Below are 22,143 nucleotides of genomic sequence, written 5' to 3' on the forward strand. Positions count from 1 at the left end.
TTTTCAAACATCTGCCGTCCTATCACTGAGTCCGCAGCCCCCGAGTCCAGTTCCATTTCCAGTGGGTGACCAATCGCATGGACGATGGTACAATTCAACTGCATGCACTCGTCCTTGTCGGGCTGCTCCAGGTGGAGGGTCCTGGTTCTAGAAGGGCGCCTCCCTCAATCAGGGTGACCCGCTTGCTGACTGACCCGCTGTTGTCAGTACCTATGGGTTCTCCGGCCACAGGTGTTCACCTCTGTGAATCCTCTTCCCGAAGTTCTGGGGAGATGTCTGGCCGGCTAAAGCAACCCTCAGCCAACCGGCTTGGCCCCAACAGTATTCGGGCAAGGGCGTGGTCCCATTCGTGCCACTCCTAGAGGTGCTGTTCGTCTGAATGAGGGGCGTGTTAGAACATAGAGCATACAGTGCAGAAGGAGGCCATTCGGCCAATCGAGTCTGCACAGACCCACTTAAACCCTCACTTCCACCCTATCCCCGTAACCCAATAACCCCTCCTCACCTTTTTGGTCACTAAGGGCAATTTATCATGGCCAATCCACCTAACCTGCACATCTTTGGACTGTGGGAGGAAACCGGAGCACCCGGAGGAAACCCACGCGTTACACTATTCACCTCCATCCCTCGCCTTCCTGGACTTCCTTCTCTACACTCTCCCATGAGGGGGAGATATCATTGGCCCTTTTTAGGTCCAATGATGGTTCGGCCAGCAATTTCCACTGGGTCACCATGTTGTTGCTGCCGCATACAAGGCGGTCTCGTAGCATCTCGGGTAGGGATGGCCCGTAGTCGCAGTGTTCCACCAGTTTGTGTAATCAGACCGGAAACTTCCCCGGGGTTCTCTCGGCCGCATTAAATCAATCTTTGGACAATGCCCGGCGGTTTTGGGTGGAAGTGACCACCAATTCCTCAAATGTGTTGGAGTCTGGGGCCACAGGGTATATTCGGCTCTTTATGATGCTGAAAGTGGGACCAACAGGTAGTCAAAAGGATCACCTTCTGGCGGTCTCCCCCGTGATTGCATTCGCCTTGAAGAAATATTGCAGACACTCCGCGCGCTGAGCCCAGTGTGTCACACTCGCATCAAACACGCCGGGTCTACCGAAGACAGGCATTTATGAAGCTGTGCAAACCTTGCTCCTTTGCGTTGAGAACAGCCATTGTCTGAGCTGCCTCCAGGGCCGTCTCTTCCATTTTATCCTCCATCGCTAATATTTTAGTCAATGAGGAGCCCCAAAAAGGTGAATGAAAAGTTCCCTCCTCGCAGTTAGAAAATGCAGCAACTCAGCAATAGTCCGAGTCCCAGGTGGGACCATCCGGAGATTCCGGCTCCTTCCTGGTCCGGCTTCTATCTCAGGAGAGCTCGTATTCCACAGGCTCCATGGTCATCCCCAGGGGCTCTAACACAGCGAGAGACCCTCTGATTCGCCCGCAGCTCTTAGTAGGTGAATCTCCTTTCCCCAGGGTCTTGATTCCAGGCTCACAGCTGGCCTCACCATTGCCAGATGGCTCGTGGCTTGGCAATCCTACCCAAAAAGAGGCAACGCGGGTCTCTGGCCGGCTCTCCAGCCAACAGGCCAAATCACGCCAAAAGATTCTGCCACTGAGGTTTTTATTTATAGGTGAATTTTTCAAATTCCCCTTTTTATGTTTTCATTTATTTTCACCAGTTTCAGTTTTCCACGTGGCCTTGGCTAGCGGAGAAGCTGAAAGTTTGACACCCTGGGCCAAGGCACGGCCAATTCCAGCCCATCCAACCCAGAGTCGCAACACAAGTGAATTAACCAATAATTCTTATAAAAATTCCCGAAATCGCTGGCCTTTGGCTGCCCAATAATTACAGTCACCAGGTTTGTAAATGTAAACACAATTATTGTTTATTTATAACAAGGACTACATTGAAATATTCTGCAAATACAAATACTATTATTGAGTTCCTAACTCACCACTTTAACTTGCGCCCCCATCCTCTTCACATATAAGACAGACAAACACCGAGGGGGGGGGGGGAATGGGGTGAAAGTCATAAGTATAAATGAAAAAACTCTTTGTTTCAGATGGTGATTCCCAGCACCTTGTTGCTCTTCAAACACTGCTTTCAGTTCAAGGTTTTCACTGTAGATTCTTTCAGGTCTCTGCAGTTTCAGAAATACAACACTCACAGCCTTTCTGGAGAGAGAGAGACAGAGAGGGAGACAGCAGGTCCTTGTCTTTGTGTGTCTAGGACTCAACTGGTCTCTGAGAACTACCCCACTGGGGTAGGATCCAATCACCACCTGTTACTGGGCAGAGTACAGGCTTTTGACCAATTCTTTGGCCACCAGCCAATGAATCGAGCTGAGTCCCACCCCAGTGGTCTCTCGTGCCAAAAGGTCTGAGGTCTCCTGTTTGAACTAGGAGAGTGTTGGCTCCTGTAACATCTGAATTCCTCCCTCTTCTCTGCTTCTTGACTGAAAGACACATGTCTATTCATCATCCATGGATAAAAAATTACAATGGCAAAATAAAATATAAGGGAAATAAGGGAATAAATAGGAAGGAGCCTGTGATATTCAGTGATGTGCACGGTCTGCAGTCAAGTTGCATTGTTCAGGTATACAGTGAGTTTCCACAGTAGAGATATATCTCTGCAAATAGTTTAATAGAGAGCCAATGGTGGAACTTACATCAAACAAGCAAATCCACAACTTATTCCAGAAAACCCACAAAGCATGTACATTCTACCCTGTTTTGCTAATGGCTATCAAACTATGCCTGACAGCAAAAACTGAGAGTAAATAAGGGCAAGCACTCCTAATGAATGGGAAACAATTCATAATTTATCTGTGAATAGTACATAAACAGCAGTTTCTAGGCTGTGGAGTCATTGACTGGGTTTTCATCTTGCCTTCAAATGTATAATTCTTTTGCAATGTTTCCCTGTGTATTAAATCAGAGTTCATTCCACAATGATGTTATTATTCACTCCTTGTCCTGGAGAACACCTGGTTTCCCTGATACCAAAGTAAGTGATAGTCAGACCCAGAGATCACAAGAGAAAATCATCCTATTGGTTACTAGGATGTACATAGATTACATTATTTATGAAGAATAGACTGGAGAAAAACTCGTAGCAAATTAAGACTTCTTGTTTAAAATCATCAAATGTTTTTTTTTATGATAGACCAACGATGACACTGATACTGAATCGAAGGTAACAGTTAATGTATCTCTCATGATTAAGTTAAAACAATTTCTTGTAAATGTCCATCATTGACAGTGTTATCTTCATCTATTTGACACGCGACGTTTTCTACTGTCCCAGTCTTATCAATTCACACTTTTGAGGAATGTGAGCAAGGTGATATGGAACTGAACTGGTGGGTTGTTGTTTGAGAAACACTTTGCATATTCCTGGTTTAACTCCTTAAAGCGCTGATTCTAGCAAACCAAACAGTTAATCATCAGCAAAATATTAATTTTACTCAAACCAGAGATCTGTTTTTTAATACATTCAACATATATTTATAGTTTTATATTTGATATTTGTATGTATAATAGTGTATAGATATATTTATATATATCCTCATGACAAACGATGCATGCTAAAGATGGAGAATTTTGTTAAATTTGTGACTATATTAGATGTCAAACAAATGGGAGTTTTATTACTTTCTTCGACATCTGGTTGCCTGCCGTATGAGTTACACGGAGTTGAATTTGACATCCAGAAATAGGTAACTTGGTATCAGATGTTAAAACTTTAAACTCTATCAGTAACCCCTCACACCCAGTGGCGATAAAACCTGTCCTCGTTAATATCCAGATCATTTTTTTTAAATTAAATTTGTTTGTGGGGTTTTGTTGTGAGTGGCTGGGTCAACATTTATTATCCATCCCTAATTGCCCTTGAGAAGGTGGTCCTGAGTGCTGCTGTGCTGGAATCTCCAGGTTTGTCTTCCGTCCTCTGAAGCGGATTGCCCACAGGTGCCTCTGACACACACACAGACACCCACCCACACATATACATACACACACACATACACACACACACCCACATACACCCACACATACACACACAAACACCCACACACACACACACAGACACCCACCCACACATATACACACACATATACACCCGCACATATACACACACACACACGCGCATATACATACAAACACACACATACACACACACACCAACATACACCCACACATACACACACACACAAACACACACACACACATATATAACACACACACCCACACACACAGACACCCACCCACAAATATGCACACACATATACACCCACACATATACACACACACACACACACATATACATACAAACACACATATACACACACACACACATACACACACCCACACAGACACCCACACACACATATACACACCCACACATATACACACACACACACATCCCCACACACACACATATACACACACACACACGCATATACATACAAACACACACATACACACACACACCAACATACCCACACATACACACATATACACACACACGCCCACACAGACACACACCCACACATATACACAAACACATCCCCACACACACACACCCACACATACACACACACACAGACACAAACCCACACATATACATACACACACACATACACACACACACCCACATACACCCACACATACACACACGCATATACACACACACACAGCCACCCACCCACACATATACACAGACACACACACCCACACACACAGACACACACACACACACATATACACACCAACACATATACACCCACACACCCACATACACCCACACATACACACACACACCACATACACACACATACGCACACACACACACCCACACACACACATATACACACACCAACCCACACATATACACACACACACCCACACAGACACCCACCACACATATACACACCCACACATATACACACGCACACATCCCCACACACACACCCACACCCACACATATACACACCCCCACACACACATATATACACACACACACCCACAGACACACATACACACACAGACACACATACACACACACACACACATACACCCACACATGCACACACACACACACACACACATATATACACACCCACACACACACACACCCACCCACACATATACACACCCACACACACACCCACGCACGCAGAGACACAGACACACACCCACCCATGCCCACACCCACACACACACAGTAAACCCTGTGAGAGACATCAGAAGGAGATCATGAGGACTTGCCTCTGACAGCAGATACCTCTACAGAGCTGAAATTTCCCAATGCGGTGAGGTTTTGGCGTACTGTCACAGTGTTCCAGCACAGAGAATCATAGCATTCCTATAGTGCAAAAAGACGCCATTTGTCCCATCGAGTCTATACCAACTCTTCGAAAGACTACCCTATCTAGTCTCAATCCCCCACCCTGTAACCCCATCCTGAGGGGCAATTTAGCAAGACCAATCCACCTAACCTGCTCATCTTTGGACTTAACAGAATTCAACTTCATCTTTACGGAACTGTTCTCTGCTCTGCTCTAGTTCCTCTTTGTTCCTTTCACTTCAGACATTTTGGAAACGTTTCATCTCCCTAGCTGTCCTTTAGAGTTCCTGCACTTGTTTTCTTAACCATTATCCTTCTAGTAAAGCTGAGAGAGATGTTTCCGCTCTAGCTGCCGATACCAACTGCTGTGAAATCAGTTAAAAACAGTCAAAGAGATCGCTTCTCGGCTTTTTGGCTAAGATCAGTGTAGTACCTGCTCTGTCTTTTGGCTCAGATCTGGTATGTCTCTCTTGTGGGGACCATGAATTGGATTCAATTTGAATTTGAATGGGTTTTTGGAGCAGGCGAGGAGCTGGATTCGGGGTTCGCCCCTGTCCACACTCAGCCCTGGCTTTGCAACTCAGAAAAGGTCATTTTTTTAAAATGTAAAAGAACAGTCAAAAAGACTTCTTACCCGAAAGGTGCCCGTGGTTGCTAAGCAACAACTTTTTACTTCTCTCAGCTTGTTTACTTTTCACACCATAACCCTCTCTCAGCATAATAGAACTGACCAAACCCCCACATCTTTGTCTAGCGTGAATCTGACTAGACTTTTTGTTTCTCTTACACAGAAGCATGAAATGAACAATCCCCATCCACCACCACTCTCCTCCATCTGGATGAACTTGTCCTTTCATTGAACAATTTCTCCTTTAACATTTCCAAAGGTGTGGCTATGGGTACTTGCATGGGTCCCAGTTTTGCCTGTCTTTTTATGGGGTATGTGGAACATTCCCTGTTCCAGTCCTATCCGGCCCCATCCCACAACTCGTTTTTGGTTCATCAATTACTGTTTCTTTGTCCATTTAAGGGGCAATTTATCGTGGCCAATCCACCTACCCTGCACATCTTTGGGTTGTGGGGTGAGACCCACACAGACATGGGGAGAATGTGAAAACTCCATACGGACAGTGACCCGGGGCCAGGATCGAACCGGGGTCCTCGGCGCCGTGAGGCAGCAGTGCTAACCAATGCACCACTATGCTGCCCCTCAACTCAACCTTCACCCCATTTTTATTTTGATCAGTTTATTTTCAGTTCTTCCATATATCTGTTTTTCCCTCACCATTGTTCCCTATCCGACTTGAGCCATCCGTTCCTTGGTCCTAGTTGCCCTTTGACACACTGCTCACCATTGTTCTGCCATTCACACATTCTAATCTCTTTATGGGCCACTGTCAGTGCCCTTCTTAGCCTCAATCACCTCCATCTCCATTCCCTTTGTCTTTCTATCCATGACATCTTTGTCAATCTCCTCCACCGCTCGCTGGTCCCCTACCCAGCACTCCTCCACCCCTCCCCCAGGGTAAATCTGACCCCATTTCCAGTTCTATCAGCTTTGACAAAGAATCACCCAGACTCGAAACGTTGGCTTCGTTCTCTCTCCACAGACGCTGTTCGACCTGCTGAGATTGTCCAGTATTTTCTGTTTTTGTCCCAGATTCCAGAATCCGCAGTAATTTGCTTTTCGCCACTAAATTTAAACATATATTTTATTTCTAATCTTTAACAATACAGATATAAATCCCTTTAAGCTACTTCTGGCACCTGGTAGCTTTCTAGTGAAGTTGACCTCCAAACCAGGTAATATAGTTGTTCCGAAAGACAGAGAGGGTAAGAGAGCTTTGAGTCCGTCTCTTAGGCTGAAGTCTTTCTTGAAAATCTTCACCGATTATACTTCACCCATTGTGTATTTCCTAATTTTATGTAAATGTAGTAATAATCTTTATTAGTATCACAAGTAGGCTTACATTAACACTGCAATGAAGTTACTGTGAAAATCCCCTAGTCGCCACACTCCGGCGCCTGTTCGGGTACACTGAGGGAGAATTCAGACTGTCCAATTCACCTAACAGCATGTCTTTCGGGACTTGTGGGAGGAAACTGGAGCAGCCGGAGGAAACCCACGCAGACACGGGGAGAATGTGCAGACTCCGCACAGACAGTGACCCAAGCCGGGAATCGAACCTGGGACCCTGGCGCTGTGAAGCAGCAGTGCTAACCACTATGCTACCGTGCCGTCCATAAAGTGCCCAATCTTTTTCTTTTTCAATTCAAGGACAATTTAGCGTGCCCAATTCACTTACCTTTTTTGTTCTTTGTTCTTACCCTGCACATCTTTGGGTTGTGGGAGTGAGAATCACGCAGACACGGGGAGAAAGTGCAAACTCCACACGGACAGTGACCCGGGGCCACGATTGAACCCGGGTCCTTGGCGCCAGGAAGCACCCATTATGTATTTCCAAGAGGTTTTGGGTAGTTCTGTGGCAGTTATTGTTTCAATATTCGGCACTTTGCATCTTTGTCTCTTCCTTCGCCAATGACAAGTTTTGACGGTGCTTTGAATGACAGTAAATGTCTCTCTTCACACCCCCTAGGGGTGTCTTGTTTCCTTTACAGCTTCACCTTGGAAGATAGACTTGCATTTTTAAGTTGTTTGTTCTGTCTCGTTTCGAGGGATATTTTCTTGCATTGAGACAATAAACGTATGGGATATGAAAATAGGGTTTAAGATGGAGGAGAAAGTTCACAGTCTAAAGTTGTTGAGCTGAATTATGAGTTTTGAGGACTGTAACGTGCCTAATGGGAAGAGGGGTTTGCTGTTCCTCCAGTTTGCGCTGGGCTTCACTGGAACATTGCAGCAGGCCAAGGACGGACATGTGGGCATGAGAGCGGGACGGTGAGTTAAAAAGGCAGAGACAGGAAGGTCTGGGGCCATGCTTGTGGAATGAGCAAAGGTGTTCCACAAAGTGGTCACCCAGTCTGCATTTAGTCTCCACAATGTGGAGGAGACCACACTGAGATCAGCGAGTGCAGTGAACCAGATTGAAGGAAGCAAGTGAAACATCAGCCTGCCCAGAGTGTTTCGGGCCTTGAATGGTGAGGAGGGAGAACAAAGAACAAAGAAATGTACAGCACAGGAACAGGCCCTTCGGCCCTCCAAGCCCGTGCCAACCATGCTGCCCGACTAAACTACAATCTTCTACACTTCCTGGGTCCGTATACCTCTATTCCCATCCTATTCATGTATTTGTCAAGGTGCCCCTTAAATGTCACTATCGTCCCTGCTTCCACCACCTCCTCCGGCAGCGAGTTCCAGGCACCCACTACCCTCTGAAAATGAAAGGAAATGAAAATCGCTTATTGTCACAAGGAGGCTTCAATGAAGTTACTGTGAAAAGCCCCTAGTCGCCACATTCCGGCGCCTGTTCGGGGAGGCTGGTACGGGAATTGAACCGTGCTGCTGGCCTGCCTTGGTCTGCTTTCAAAACCAGCGATTTAGCCCAGTGTGCTAAACCAGCCCCTTTGTAAAAAAACTTGCCTCGTACATGTCCTCTAAACCTTGCCCCTCGCACTTTAAACCTATGCTCCCTGGTAATTGACCCCTCTACCCTGGGGAAAAGTCTCTGACTATCCACCCTGTCTATGCCCCTCATAATTTTGTAGACCTCTATCAGGTCTCCCCTCAACCTCCGTTGTTCCAGTGAGAACAAACCGAGTTTATTCAACCGCTCCTCATAGCTTATGCCCTCCATACCAGGCAACATTCTGGTAAATCTCTTCTGCACCCTCTCTAAAGCCTCCACATCCTTCTGGTAGTGTGGCGACCAGAATTGAACACTATGCTCCAAGTGTGGCCTGATTGGATTGGATTGGGTTGGATTTGTTTATTGTCACGTGTACCGAGGTACAGTGAAAAGTATTTTTCTGCGAGCAGCTCAACAGATCATTAAGTACATGAGAAGAAAAGGGAATAAAAGAAAATACATGATAGGGCAACACAAGGTATACAATGTAACTACATAAGCACCGGCATCGGGTGAAGCATACAGGGTGTAGTGTTAATGAGGTCAGTCCATTAGAGGGTCATTTAGGAGTCTGGTAACAGTGGGGAAGAAGCTGTTTTTGAGTCTGTCCGTGCGTGTTCTCAGACTTCTGTATCTCCGGCCCGATGGAAGAAGTTGGAAGAGTGAGTAAGCCGGGTGGGAGGGATCTTTGATTATGCTGCCCGCTTTCCCCAGGCAGCGGGAGGTGTAGATGGAGTCAATGGATGGGAGGCAGGTTCGTGTGATGGACTAGGCGGTGTTCACGACTCTCTGAAGACACAGAGGAGGCACCGTGAAGGCACAGAAAAGGAAAATGTCGAGGGTGAGCAAAAGAATGGCCGTAAAGAAAACAGCTAAAGGTCCGCCCGGGAGTGGAAAGGTCACCGAGGGGTCACCAAGGAAAATGGAGGCTGGAGCACCAGGGGAGGCCGCATTGCTCACGGCTGAAGAAATAACTAAAGTGATGGCTGCGGAATTCGAAAGGCAGTTTACAAAATACATGGAGACAATGGGGAAGGAGATGAGGGAGGTTTTGAGTGCGCTGGTGGAGGAACATATGCACTTCAGGCCACCAGACCCGCTGTGTTCAGCAACTTCTCCCCGTCTGCTCTGCCTCAGAGCCACACTGTCCCTATTCCCTACGTCTCCCTCAATGCTCTCACCTTCTGACCTATTGCTCCCATGCCCACCCCCCTGCCATACTAGTTTAAACCCTCCCGTGTGACACTAGCAAACCTCGCGGCCAGGATATTTATGCCTCTCCAGTTTAGATGCAACCCGCCCTTTTTATACAGGTCACACCTGCCCCGGAAGAGCTCCCAGTGCTCCAGATAATGGAAACCCTCCCTCCTACACCAGCTGTTTAGCCACGTGTTTAGCTGCTCTATCTTCCTATTTCTAGCCTCACTGGCACGTGGCACAGGGAGTAATCCCGAGATTACAACCCTCGAGGTCCTGTCTTTTAACTTTCTGCCTAGCTCCCTGAGCTCCTGCTGCAGGACCTCATGCCCCTTCCTGCCTATGTCGTTAATACCAATATGTACAACGACCTCTGCCTGTTTGCCCTCCCCCTTCAGGATGCCCTCTACCCGTTCGGAGACATCCTGGACCCTGGCACCAGGGAGGCAACATACCATCCTGGAGTCTCTTTCACGTCCACAGAAGCGCCTATCTGTGCCCCTGACTATAGCGTCACCTATTACTATTGCTCTTCTGCGCTTTGACCCTCCCTTCTGAACATCAGAGCCAGCCGTGGTGCCACTGCTCTGGCTGCTGTTGTTTTCCCCTGATAGGCTATCCCCCCGACAGTATCCAAAGGGGTATACCTGTTCGAGAGGGGGACAACCACAGGGGATTCTAGCACTGACTGCCTGCCCCTTCTGGTGGTCACACATTTCTCTGCCTGCACCTTGGGTGTGGCCACATTTATATAACTGCGATCTATGACGCTTTCCGCCACCTGCATGCTCCTAAGTGCATCCAACTGCTGCTCCAACCGAACCATGCGGTCTGTGAAGAGCTCCAGTTGGGTGCACTTTCTGCAGATGAAGCCACCCGGGACGCTGGAAGCCTCCCGGACCTGCCACATCTTCACAGTCAGAGCACTGCACCCCTCTAACTGACATTGCGTCAATTAATTAGTAAATTAAATTTTTTTAAAAAAAATTTTTAAGTTACTGTTAACTATATGTCTTCTGGCACTAGATTTCTACTATAAATGTGAAAGCTAAATACAGTACTCTCCGATCTCTGGCTTAGATACCCCTCTAAATTATAATTAAGTAATTATGTTTCATTCAATTGAACCGGTGATGAATATATCATCTAAAAAACATTGCACTCCATTCTACTTTGATGTTATTCTGAAATGAAGACTTCTGTAATGAAACAAATCTTTGGGCGTTAAGGTGGTGAGTAATGTTTGTGATTCAGCAGCCACATTCGTCTGCAGATATGCCTGTGAAAGATCAATTTTACAGAACTTCTGCCCTCCAGAAAGTCCAGAAAACAAGTCTTCAAACAGCAGCAGTGGATAAAGATCTGTGCACAATACTGGGTTAATAGTTGTTTTAAAATCTCCACAAATTCCCACTGATCCATCATGTTTCAATACAGGAACTATTGGTGTTGCCCAATCACTGGTAGCAACATGTTCAATGGCTCCTATTCGTTCTCGGCTACTTTAAACTTTTGGCTTCATGGCGTGCGGTACGCATCTAGATTTGAGACTTTTGGGTGTGCTGTCTGGCTTCATTTTTAGGTGTAATTCAACTCCACTCATAGAGCTCAGCAAATCTTCAAACACCTTCTCATTCTTCATCATCAGCAGTTGCTCTTTGAATCCACTGGGCTTCCCAATTAAGCCTAGTCTTTTCCAACCACCTCTGCCAAATGAAGCAGGACATTTCCACAGATACGCAAAGAGGCAACTTTTCCATCATCACTCGTTGCTAACTCCACAGATATGGCAACTTACGCAGCAGCTTTTCAAATTACATCACTTAACAGTAATCAGCTTCTTCTGAATAGCTCCACTGCAGTCCACAAACCAGCCTACCAAATTTGCAATATTTTGCTAACTTTAAAGTCGCTCCGAATTGTAAAATGCTTTCTCCTTCTTCCTGACTATGGCGGTGGAACTGAAACCTTTCTGCAATCAATAACGGACAAGGAAAGGTCAGAAAAGATCAAAGAAAAAAGCATTATGCTACACCCGATGTCTGTGCCGAGATATTTACATTGTGTATTTATCGTATGTCCTATGTTTTCATAGAATTCCGACAGTGTAGAAGGAGGCCATTTGGACCATCAAGTCTGCATCTACCCTTGGAAAGCGAACCTTACTTATGCCCACACCTCCACCCTATCCCCATAACCCTATCTAACCTTTTTTGGACACTAAGGGATGACTTAGCGCGGCCAATTCACCTAACCTGCACATCTTTGGACTGTGGGAGGAAACCGGGGCACCCGGAGGAAACCCACGCAGCCATGGGGAGAACGTGCAAACTCCACACAGACAGTCACCCAGGTCCAGAATTGAACCGGGTCCCTGGTGCTGTGAGGCAGCAGTGTTAACCACTGTGCCACCGTGCCGCCCCAAAGAAAACTTTGCTCAGCAATCCCAGGTGATCATAGGCTGCTTTCCCCTTTGAGGGGCAGAGCTGACTGGTGATGATTTAACCTGAGGATCGCCACATCTCAGGTGAGGGACAAGGTTGGGAAGACGGGGCCTTCATGAATAACCTCAGCTGGTACGGGAATTGAACCCACGCTGCTGGCCTCCGCTCTGCATCACTAACCAGCTGTCCAGCCAACTAAACAAAACCAACCCCCACTTTGTTCATGTATGGAACGATCTACCTGGACTGTACGCAGAACAATACTTTTCACTGTGCCTCGGTACACGTGACAATAACTCAAATCCAATCCAGTATGTTAGTGGCAGAGTTCATCCCATAGGCTGAGCTGAGCTGAGTAGAGTTGGTCCAAGATCACAGTAACACACAGCTCACTCCATACAAGCCATTGCCCGTGTTTGAGCTGCTAGGCTTACTATTCTAAAGCAGAAGCAATTGCCAAAAGATATATAGGTACCTAGTGTGGTAACTATTGCTGGATGTTTCTTAAGGGCTATTGCTAGAGAAGGAGCCAGGGTGCAGTGCCAAGGGGTGGGGGTGGGGGGGTGGGATGTCTCTGGGGAGCTATATTGTGGGGTTCCCTTTATTGTTGGAAGGGGTGTTGTTCCCCATGCCCGGTGGGGAAGGGGTCCCCTTGTGCATGCAGGAGGGTCTCCATTCAAATGGAGGGTGGGGAGTTCTTTGCTTTTATTGGGTCTTTTAAAAATGTCACCCCAAACCCGGCTTTTTCCAGCACCGTCCTACCAGCGTGGTGGCATGCGCCCTGTCAAAGTGACGTCATGGGCGCTGCCAGCATGATGCCGTGGGTACCACCAGTGTAATGGCGTGGTCCTGCTGTGGAGATTTCTTTGGCACAGAAAGCTGGTTTATCTGATGAAAAAATGTGACTGTGCAGCTGGAGGGAACGCTCTATGCTTCTCACCTCGCCCGACACTCTGCAAATAACAGAACCTTCCACCCATTATATTTACAATATTCATTTCAGCCCAGTGAGTTTGACGTGGATTTCAGTGGACTGGTGGGAGGGCAGTTTCACATTTGCCAAACCCCAAAAGCACTCACGCCACTTGTTGTTTCTTTAACACCTTCCCAACTAAACTGAATATAGACGAGGGATCAACTAGCACTTTCCTGGTTGAACGACTCACTAACTAAATTTGCCTTGTCAACTGGGAGGAGCCTCAGATGGCAAATAGTCAGCCAGCTAGTTTATCACGGCAATAACACAGCTGAGCTGATATAATACTCGGGCCCTGGGGAAATCAGAATTTCCACTCCAAGGTGACATTGTCCCTTCTCAGTGTTTGTTCCTATTCTTAGTGGGGTCACCGTGATTCAATAATGTTACAGACATTGGGTGGATGGGGATAGAATCATAGTGTGATTGCTGGGAGATTTGATTGCATTTTCCTTTACCTGATGTGAACGGGTTATATGTACCCAACCCGGGTTTATTATTTTCTGTTTGTTGGACTGAACAGCTGGAGCTGCTGATTTCTTCATTGTCAATTGTCACTTGGCAAGGTACAGCTTGTTCAGGCAGCAATGTACCAGGCTGGTCAGGGTAGGGGGGAATAGATAGAACATAGAACATAGAAACATAGAACATACAGTGCAGAAGGAGGCCATTCAGCCCATCTGTGGCTGCAAAGAAGACTCTCGGATGGTACGTTGCCTCCCTGGTGTAAGAACCAAGGGAGCGGCTACAAGACATTCTGAGAAGGGGGATTGGACAGCCAGTGGTCGTGGTTCACATTGGTACAAATGACAGGGGGAAAAAAATGGATGAGGTCCTAAAAGCCAAATATAAGGAGTTCGGAAGGAAGTTGGAAAGTGGGACCTCAAAGATAGTGATCTCAGGATTGAACAAAGAACAAAGAAATGTACAGCACAGGAACAGGCCCTTCGGCCCTCCAAGCCCGTGCCAACCATGCTGCCCGACTAAACTACAATCTTCTACACTTCCGCGGTCCATATCCTTCTATTCCCATCCTATTCATGTATTTGTCAAGATGCCCCTTAAATGTCACTATCGTCCCTGCTTCCACCACCTCCTCCGGCAGCGAGTTCCAGGCACCCACTACCCTCTGCGTAAAAAACTTGCCTCGTACATCTACTCTAAACCTTGCCCCTCTCACCTTAAACCTATGCCCCCTAGTAATTGACCCCTCTACCCTGGGGAAAAGCCTCTGACTATCCACTCTGTCTATGCCCCTCATAATTTTGTATACCTCTATCAGGTCTCCCCTCAACCTCCTTCGTTCCAGTGAGAACAAACCGAGTTTATTCAACCGCTCCTCATAGCTAATGCCCTCCATACCAGGCAACATTCTGGTAAATCTCTTCTGCACCCTCTCTAAAGCCTCCACATCCTTCTGGTAGTGTGGCGACCAGAATTGAACACTATACTCCAAGTGTGGCCTAACTAAGGTTCTATACAGCTGCAACATGACTTGCCAATTCTTATACTCAATGCCCCGGCCAATGAAGGCAAGCATGCCGTATGCCTTCTTGACTACCTTCTCCACCTGTGTTGCCCCTTTCAATGACCTGTGGACCTGTACTCCTAGATCTCTTTGACTTTCAATACTCTTGAGGGTTCTACCATTCACTGTATATTCCCTACCTGCATTAGACCTTCCAAAATGCATTACCTCACATTTGTCCGGATTAAACTCCATCTGCCATCTCTCCGCCCAAGTCTCCAGACAATCTAAATCCTGCTGTATCCTCCGACAGTCCTCATCGCTATCCGCAATTCCACCAACCTTTGTGTCATCTGCAAACTTACTAATCAGACCAGTTACATTTTCCTCCAAATCATTTATATATACTACAAAGAGCAAAGGTCCCAGCACTGATCCCTGTGGAACACCACTGGTCACAGCCCTCCAATTAGAAAAGTATCCCTCCATTGCTACTCTCTGCCTTCTATGGCCTAGCCAGTTCTGTATCCACCTTGCCAGCTCACCCCTGATCCCGTGCGACTTCACCTTTTGTACTAGTCTACCATGAGGGACCTTGTCAAAGGCCTTACTAAAGTCCATATAGACAACATCCACTGCCCTACCTGCATCAATCATCTTAGTGACCTCCTCGAAAAACTCTATCAAGTTAGTGAGACACGACCTCCCCTTCACAAAACCGTGCTGCCTCTCACTAATACGTCCATTTGCTTCCAAATGGGAGTAGATCCTATCTCGAAGAATTCTCTCCAGTAATTTCCCTACCACTGAAGTAAGGCTCACCAGCCTGTAGTTCCCGGGATTATCCCTGCTACCCTTCTTAAACAGAGGAACAACATTGGCTATTCTCCAGTCCCCCGGGACATCCCCTGAAGACAGCGAGGATCCAAAGATTTCTGTCAAGGCCTCAGCAATTTCCTCTCCAGCCTCCTTCAGTATTCTGGGGTAGATCCCATCAGGCCCTGGGGACTTATCTACCTTAATATTTTTTAAGACACCCAACACCTCGTCTTTTTGGATCACAATGTGACCCAGGCTATCTACACCCCCTTCTCCAGACTCAACATCTACCAATTCCTTCTCTTTGGTGAATACTGATGCAAAGTATTCATTTAGTACCTCGCCCATTTCCGCTGGCTCCACACATAGATTCCCTTGCCTATCCTTCAGTGGGCCAACCCTTTCCCTGGCTACCCTCTTGCTTTTTATGTACGTGTAAAAAGCCTTGGGATTTTCCTTAACCCTATTTGCCAATGACTTTTCGTGACCCCTTCTAGCCCTCCTGACTCCTTGCTTAAGTTCCTTCCTACTTTCCTTATATTCCACGCAGGCTTCGTCTGTTCCCAGCCTTTTCGCCCTGACAAATGCCTCCTTTTTCTTTTTGACGAGGCCTACAATATCTCTCGTCATCCAAGGTTCCCGAAAATTGCCGTATTTATCCTTCTTCCTCACAGGAACATGCCGGTCCTGTATTCCTTTCAACTGCCACTTGAAAGCCTCCCACATGTCAGATGTTGATTTGCCCTCAAACATCCGCCCCCAATCTATGTTCTTCAGTTCCCGCCTAATATTGTTATAATTAGCCTTCCCCCAATTTAGCACATTCATCCTCGGACCACTCTTATCCTTGTCCACCAGTACTTTAAAACTTACTGAATTGTGGTCACTGTTACCGAAATGCTCCCCTACTGAAACATCTACCACCTGGCCGGGCTCATTCCCCAATACCAGGTCCAGTACCGCCCCTTCCCTAGTTGGACTGTCTACATATTGTTTTAAGAAGCCCTCCTGGATGCTCCTTACAAACTCCGCCCCGTCTAAGCCCCTGGCACTAAGTGAGTCCCAGTCAATATTGGGGAAGTTGAAGTCTCCCATCACCACAACCCTGTTGTTTTTACTCTTTTCCAAAATCTGTCTACCTATCTGCTCCTCTATCTCCCGCTGGCTGTTGGGAGGCCTGTAGTAAACCCCCAACATTGTGACTGCACGCTTCTTATTCCTGACCTCTACCCATATAGCCTCACTGCCCTCTGAGGTGTCCTCTCGCAGTATAGCTGTGATATTCTCCCGAACAAGTAGCGCAACTCCGCCTCCCCTTTTACATCCCCCTCTATCCCGCCTGAAACATCTAAATCCTGGAACGTTTAGCTGCCAATCCTGCCCTTCCCTCAACCAGGTCTCTGTAATGGCAATAACATCATAGTTCCAAGTAGTAATCCAAGCTCTAAGTTCATCTGCTTTACCCGTAATACTCCTTGCATTAAAACATATGCACTTCAGGCCACCAGACCTGCTGTGTTCAGCAACTTCTCCCCGTCTGCTCTGCCTCAGAGCCACACTGTCCCTATTCCCTAGTTCTCCCTCAATGCTCTCACCTTCTGATCTATTGCTCCGGTGCCCACCCCCCTGCCAGACTAGTTTAAACCCTTTAAATTGCTATCAGTGCCACATGCTAGTCAGAGTAGGAATAGCAGGGTGTATCAACTGAATACGTAGCTGGAGAGATGGTGCAAGGGGGAGGGTTTTGGATTCCTGGGGCATTGGGACCGTTTCTGGGGGAGATGGGACCTGTACAAACTGGACGGGTTACACCTGGGCAGGACAGGGGCTCTTTCCAAGGGTGAATACTTGCTTGTGTGTTTGGGGCGGGTTTAAACTAGAATGGCACTGGGATGGGAACCTCAGCAGAGAGAAAGAGAAAGAGAAACAAGGACAGAATTAAAAGAAAGAACAGTCAAATGCAAAAATGGTAGACAGGGTAATCAAGGGCCAGAGGAATAGGGCCACAGTACAACGAAACGTTAGGATGGTAAAAATGGCAAAAAGGCAAGTCTAAAGGTTTTGTAACATGAAGCAGCCATCTTCACTCCCAGGCAACGAGCCCAGGGGCACTGGGGTTGCTGCGGGGGGGGCAGCTTCTGGCAGGGTGGACTGCCATCGGTGGTGGAGGGGGATGGTCACCCCTGGCTGCGAGCTGTGTAGGGTTTGCTCTGTGGGATCAGTGGGGAGCTGGCAGGCACGGTCCCAGCAAATCAGCCAGTGGAACCATCATTGGCAGCGATTTGGAGGTGATGTAGAGAAGGTGACGTGCCCATCGCTGGCTGGGCCTTTATTGCCCAACCCTAATTGCCCTTTGAACCACGTTGCCATGGGTCTGCAGTCACATCTCGGTTAGGACGGCAGATTTCCTTCCCTAAAGGACATTCATGAACCAGATGGGTTTTTACAAAATCGGCAATGGTTTCATGGTCATCATTAGACTTTTCATTCTAGATTTTTATTGAATTCTCATTTCACCATCTGCAGGGGCGGGATTTGAATTTGGGATCCCAGAGCGTTACTCTGGGTCTCTGGATTACTCGTCCAGTGACAATACGACTGCACCAACGCCTCTCCTTGTTCACTCGGATGATCCCCAGTGTGGAGAGATTGTCTTATGAGCAAAGGTTAAATAGGTTGAGATTCTAATCATTGGTATTTAGAAGAATGAGACGTGATCTCATTGAATCATTTAGGATTTTTAAAGGGTTGACAGGGTAAATGCGGAGAGGATGTTTCATAGAAACATAGAAAATAGAAACAGGAGGAGGCCATTCGGCCCTTCGAGCCTGCTCCGCCATTCATTAAGATCATACCAGGGTTCAATACCCTGATCCCGCTTCCCCCCATAATCCCTTGATCCCTTCAACCCTAAATTCCTTCTTGAAATTGCATAATGTTTTGGCCTCAACTATGTGTGGTAGCGAATTCCACAGATTCACCACTCTCTGAGAAACAGCTGGGAGGGGGGGGTTCAAATACACACTGTTAAAAATGCCCGCCTACTACTGCCAGTGTTTTCTAGCAATGTACCTGGCTTGGAGGCCTCTTAATTGCCACTTAATTGGGTTGTTAACAGTCCCAGTAGAGCTAAGGGGGAGCAGCCTATGGGTGAATTACCCATGTCCCTTATTATGGGGCCAGACTGGGGAGGGGGGGGGGGGGGGGGAGCATGTCCGGCTCGGGGATACCATAACATCCAGCCCCATATTAATATCCAAAGCACGGAAATATGGTTAAAGACCTTTGACACTTGTACAACTGTTTATCCTCAAGTTGCATAAAAATAATCAGCCTGCAATAAAATACTTGCTCAACAAATTTCAGACTTTGCTATTGGTAAGAACTTTGCCCACTACATGTATTTTATCATAGATCAAAGATAAAATACATTATTAGTCTGCAGATATTTTCGATATGGACTCCCAGAAGGATTGCTCCATCAACAAACCTGCCTACATCCACATCCACCTCCATAACATCGCCGGCACGGTGACCCAGTGGTTAGCACTGCTGCCTCACAGCTCCAGGGTCCCAGGTTTGATTCCGGCCTTGGGTCTGTAGGGTTAGGGTTAGGGCTAGACACGTTCTCCCCGTGTCTGCGTGGGTTTCCTCCGGGTGCTCCGGTTTCCTCCCACAGTCCAGGGATGTGCAGGTTGGGTGGAATGACCGGGATAAATTGCCCACAACGTTAGGTGGGTTTGCAGGGATGGGGCGGATTGGGTCTAGGTAGGGTGCTCTTTCAGAGGGCCAGTGCAGACTCAATGGGATGAATGGTTTCCTTCTGCACTGTAGGGATTCCATGATCCACCTCTGTATCATCGCCCCACTGTCCACATCCACCTCTGAATTGTCACTCCTCTCCATCCCAACTCCGCTCACCTTCTGCTGAAATCTTCACATTGGTTTGGTTACCTCCAGCGTAAAATATTCCCATGTCCTCACCGACAACCTCCCCCATATACATTGCATCAACTCACGTTCATGCAAATCTGTATCTGCATTGTCCATTCACCTATCACCCCTTGTGCTCTCTGATCTACATCAGCCCCTGTTCCAGCAGCACCTTACTTTGTAAAATTCTCGTTGTTGTGTTCAGATCTCTCGATGGTTTTACACCTTCCTATTTCTGTAACTTTCTTCAGCTCTACAGCCCTCTTCGATTCCCTGCATTCTCCACACTGAGCCTCTTGTGGGAAGGTGTTGTGGTCATGTCACTGATTTAATATTCTAAGGCACAGGCTCATTCTCTTAGCGTGCGGGTTCAAACTCTCTATTGGCAGCTGGAATCTAAACCAGTCTCCGTTAATTCTCACCAATTGCCATAAAAACCCATCTGGTTCACTGCTGCTCTTTAGGGAAGGAAATCAGCTGTTTTGCCCAGGCCGGTGTGACTCCAGACCCACAGCAATGTGGTTGACTGTGAAATGGTCTTTCAAGCCATCCAGCTCAAGGCTGACCTTGCCCATGTCCCATTAAAGAACTTTATATCCCTCGGGCCTTAAGCTGACTCAGTCCTAAGTTCCTCGACATTTATCTTCCATTAAGTTACGCCTTAATAGGGTGGAACGGTAGCGCAGTGGTTAGCACTGCTGCCTCACGGCGCCGAGGTCCTGGGTTCGATCCCGGCTCTGGGTCACTGCCCGTGTGGAGTTTGCACATTCTCCCCGTGTCTGCGTGGGTTTCGCCTCCACAACCCAAAGATGTGCAGCTTAGGTGGATTGGCCGCACTAAATTGCCCCTTAATTGGAAAATAAAATGTGGGTACTCTGAAAACATTTTTAAAAATGTTTTAAAAGTTCCTCCTCAAAAGGTACCTCTTTGCCTCAGCTTTTGGTCACCTGCCCTAATGTCACTTTAAGTGGCTCAATATCAAAATGTGTCTCAATGAAGCACCTTGTTTTCTTTTTTGTTGCTTTCTCCATCAGGAAGCACCACAAATAATAAACACAAATTCAAGCAAGTACGTTAGCTGGTGAGAGGTCGTTAGAAGTAGTTGTGGATCTAAGCTCTGTAGTCCTGCCACATCCAGCTGTGAATGGTGGTGGACAATTAAACAACTCACAGGGGGGGGGGGCTCCACAAATATCCCCATCCTCAATGATGGAGGAGCCCAGCACATCTGTGCAAAAGACAAGGCTGAGGCATTCGCAACAATCTTCAGCCAGAAGTGCCGAGTGGATGATCCGTCTCGGTCTCCTCCGGAGGTCCCAGCATCACAGATGTCAGTCTTCAGTCAATACGATTCACTCCCCGTGATATCAAGAAACGGCCGAAGACACTGGACACTGCAAAGGCTCTGGGCCCTGACAATATCCCGGCAATAGGACTGAAGACTTGTGCTCCAGAACTTGCTGCACCCCTAGCCAAGCTGTTCCAGTGCAGCGACAACACTGGCATCTACCCGGCAATGTGGAAATTGTCCAGGTGTCCTGTACACAAGTAACAGGACAAATGCAATCCAGCCAGTTACCGCCCTATCAGTCTACTCTCCATCATCAGTTATGTTGTTTAGGCCTTGTCACAACCGCCGAGAGTCTGTGACTCTAGCCTGGTCTGATATTCTTTCTTGGCATCTCGGATGGCTTTGCGGAGGTCGTATCTGGATTTCTTGTATAGGTCAGGGTCACCTGACTTGAACGCCTCAGACCTGTCCTTCAGTAGGGAGTCAATCTTGCGATTGACTCCCTCAGAGTGGGTGCAGAGGAGATTTACCAGGATGCTGCCTGGACTGGAGGGCATGTCTAATGAAGAAAGGTTGAGGGAGCTAGGGCTTTTCTCACTGGAGCGAAGAAGGCAGAGAGGTGACTTGATAGAGGTGTACAAGGTGATGAGAGGCATGGATAGAGTGGATAGCCAGAGACTTTTCCCCAGGGTGGAAATGGCTGTCACGAGGGGACATAATTTTAAGGTGATTGGAGGAAGGTATAGGGGAGATGTCAGAGGTCGGTTCTTTACACAGAGAGTGGTGGGTGTGTGGAATGTACTGCCAGCAGAGGTGGTGGAGTCAGAGTCATTCGGGACATTTAAGCGACTCTTGGACAGGCACATGGACAGCAGCAAATTGAAGGGGTGCAGGTTAGGTTGATCTTCGATGAGGATAAATGGTCGACACAACATCATTGGCCGCAGGGCCTGTACTGTGCTGTACTGTTCTATGTTCTACGTGGGTTTCCTCCGGGTGCTCCGGTTTCCTCCCACAGTCCAAAGACGAGCACGATAGGTGGATTGGCCATGATCAATGTGCAGAGTTGCGGGTAAGTGGACCTAGGTAGGGTCTTCTTTCGAAGGGTCAGTGCAGACTCGGTCAGATGATTTTTTTCCCT

The 22,143-nt window shown here is 47.4% G+C and overlaps 1 protein-coding gene and 1 pseudogene across 5 annotated transcripts in view; both read left to right on the forward strand.

The window, feature by feature from the left end:
- The window catches only part of tmc5 (transmembrane channel like 5), a 266,568-nt gene that overhangs the window by 233,746 nt on the left and 10,679 nt on the right, over window positions 1-22,143 (forward strand). For 4 of the 5 annotated variants that reach the window (XM_072481874.1, XM_072481878.1, XM_072481876.1 and 1 more), the window contains one exon: window positions 3,167-3,196. The exons of the other annotated variant lie outside the window; for it this stretch is intronic. In XM_072481874.1, coding sequence (XP_072337975.1) covers window positions 3,167-3,196 — 30 coding nt within the window. The remainder of the gene's footprint in view (window positions 1-3,166; window positions 3,197-22,143) is intronic. 5 annotated transcript variants of the gene reach the window in all.
- On the forward strand, window positions 5,743-5,946 carry LOC140394629 (U2 spliceosomal RNA; annotated as a pseudogene).

Source organism: Scyliorhinus torazame, chromosome 17 (assembly GCF_047496885.1).
Source record: "Scyliorhinus torazame isolate Kashiwa2021f chromosome 17, sScyTor2.1, whole genome shotgun sequence".
Lineage (NCBI taxonomy): Eukaryota > Metazoa > Chordata > Chondrichthyes > Carcharhiniformes > Scyliorhinidae > Scyliorhinus > Scyliorhinus torazame.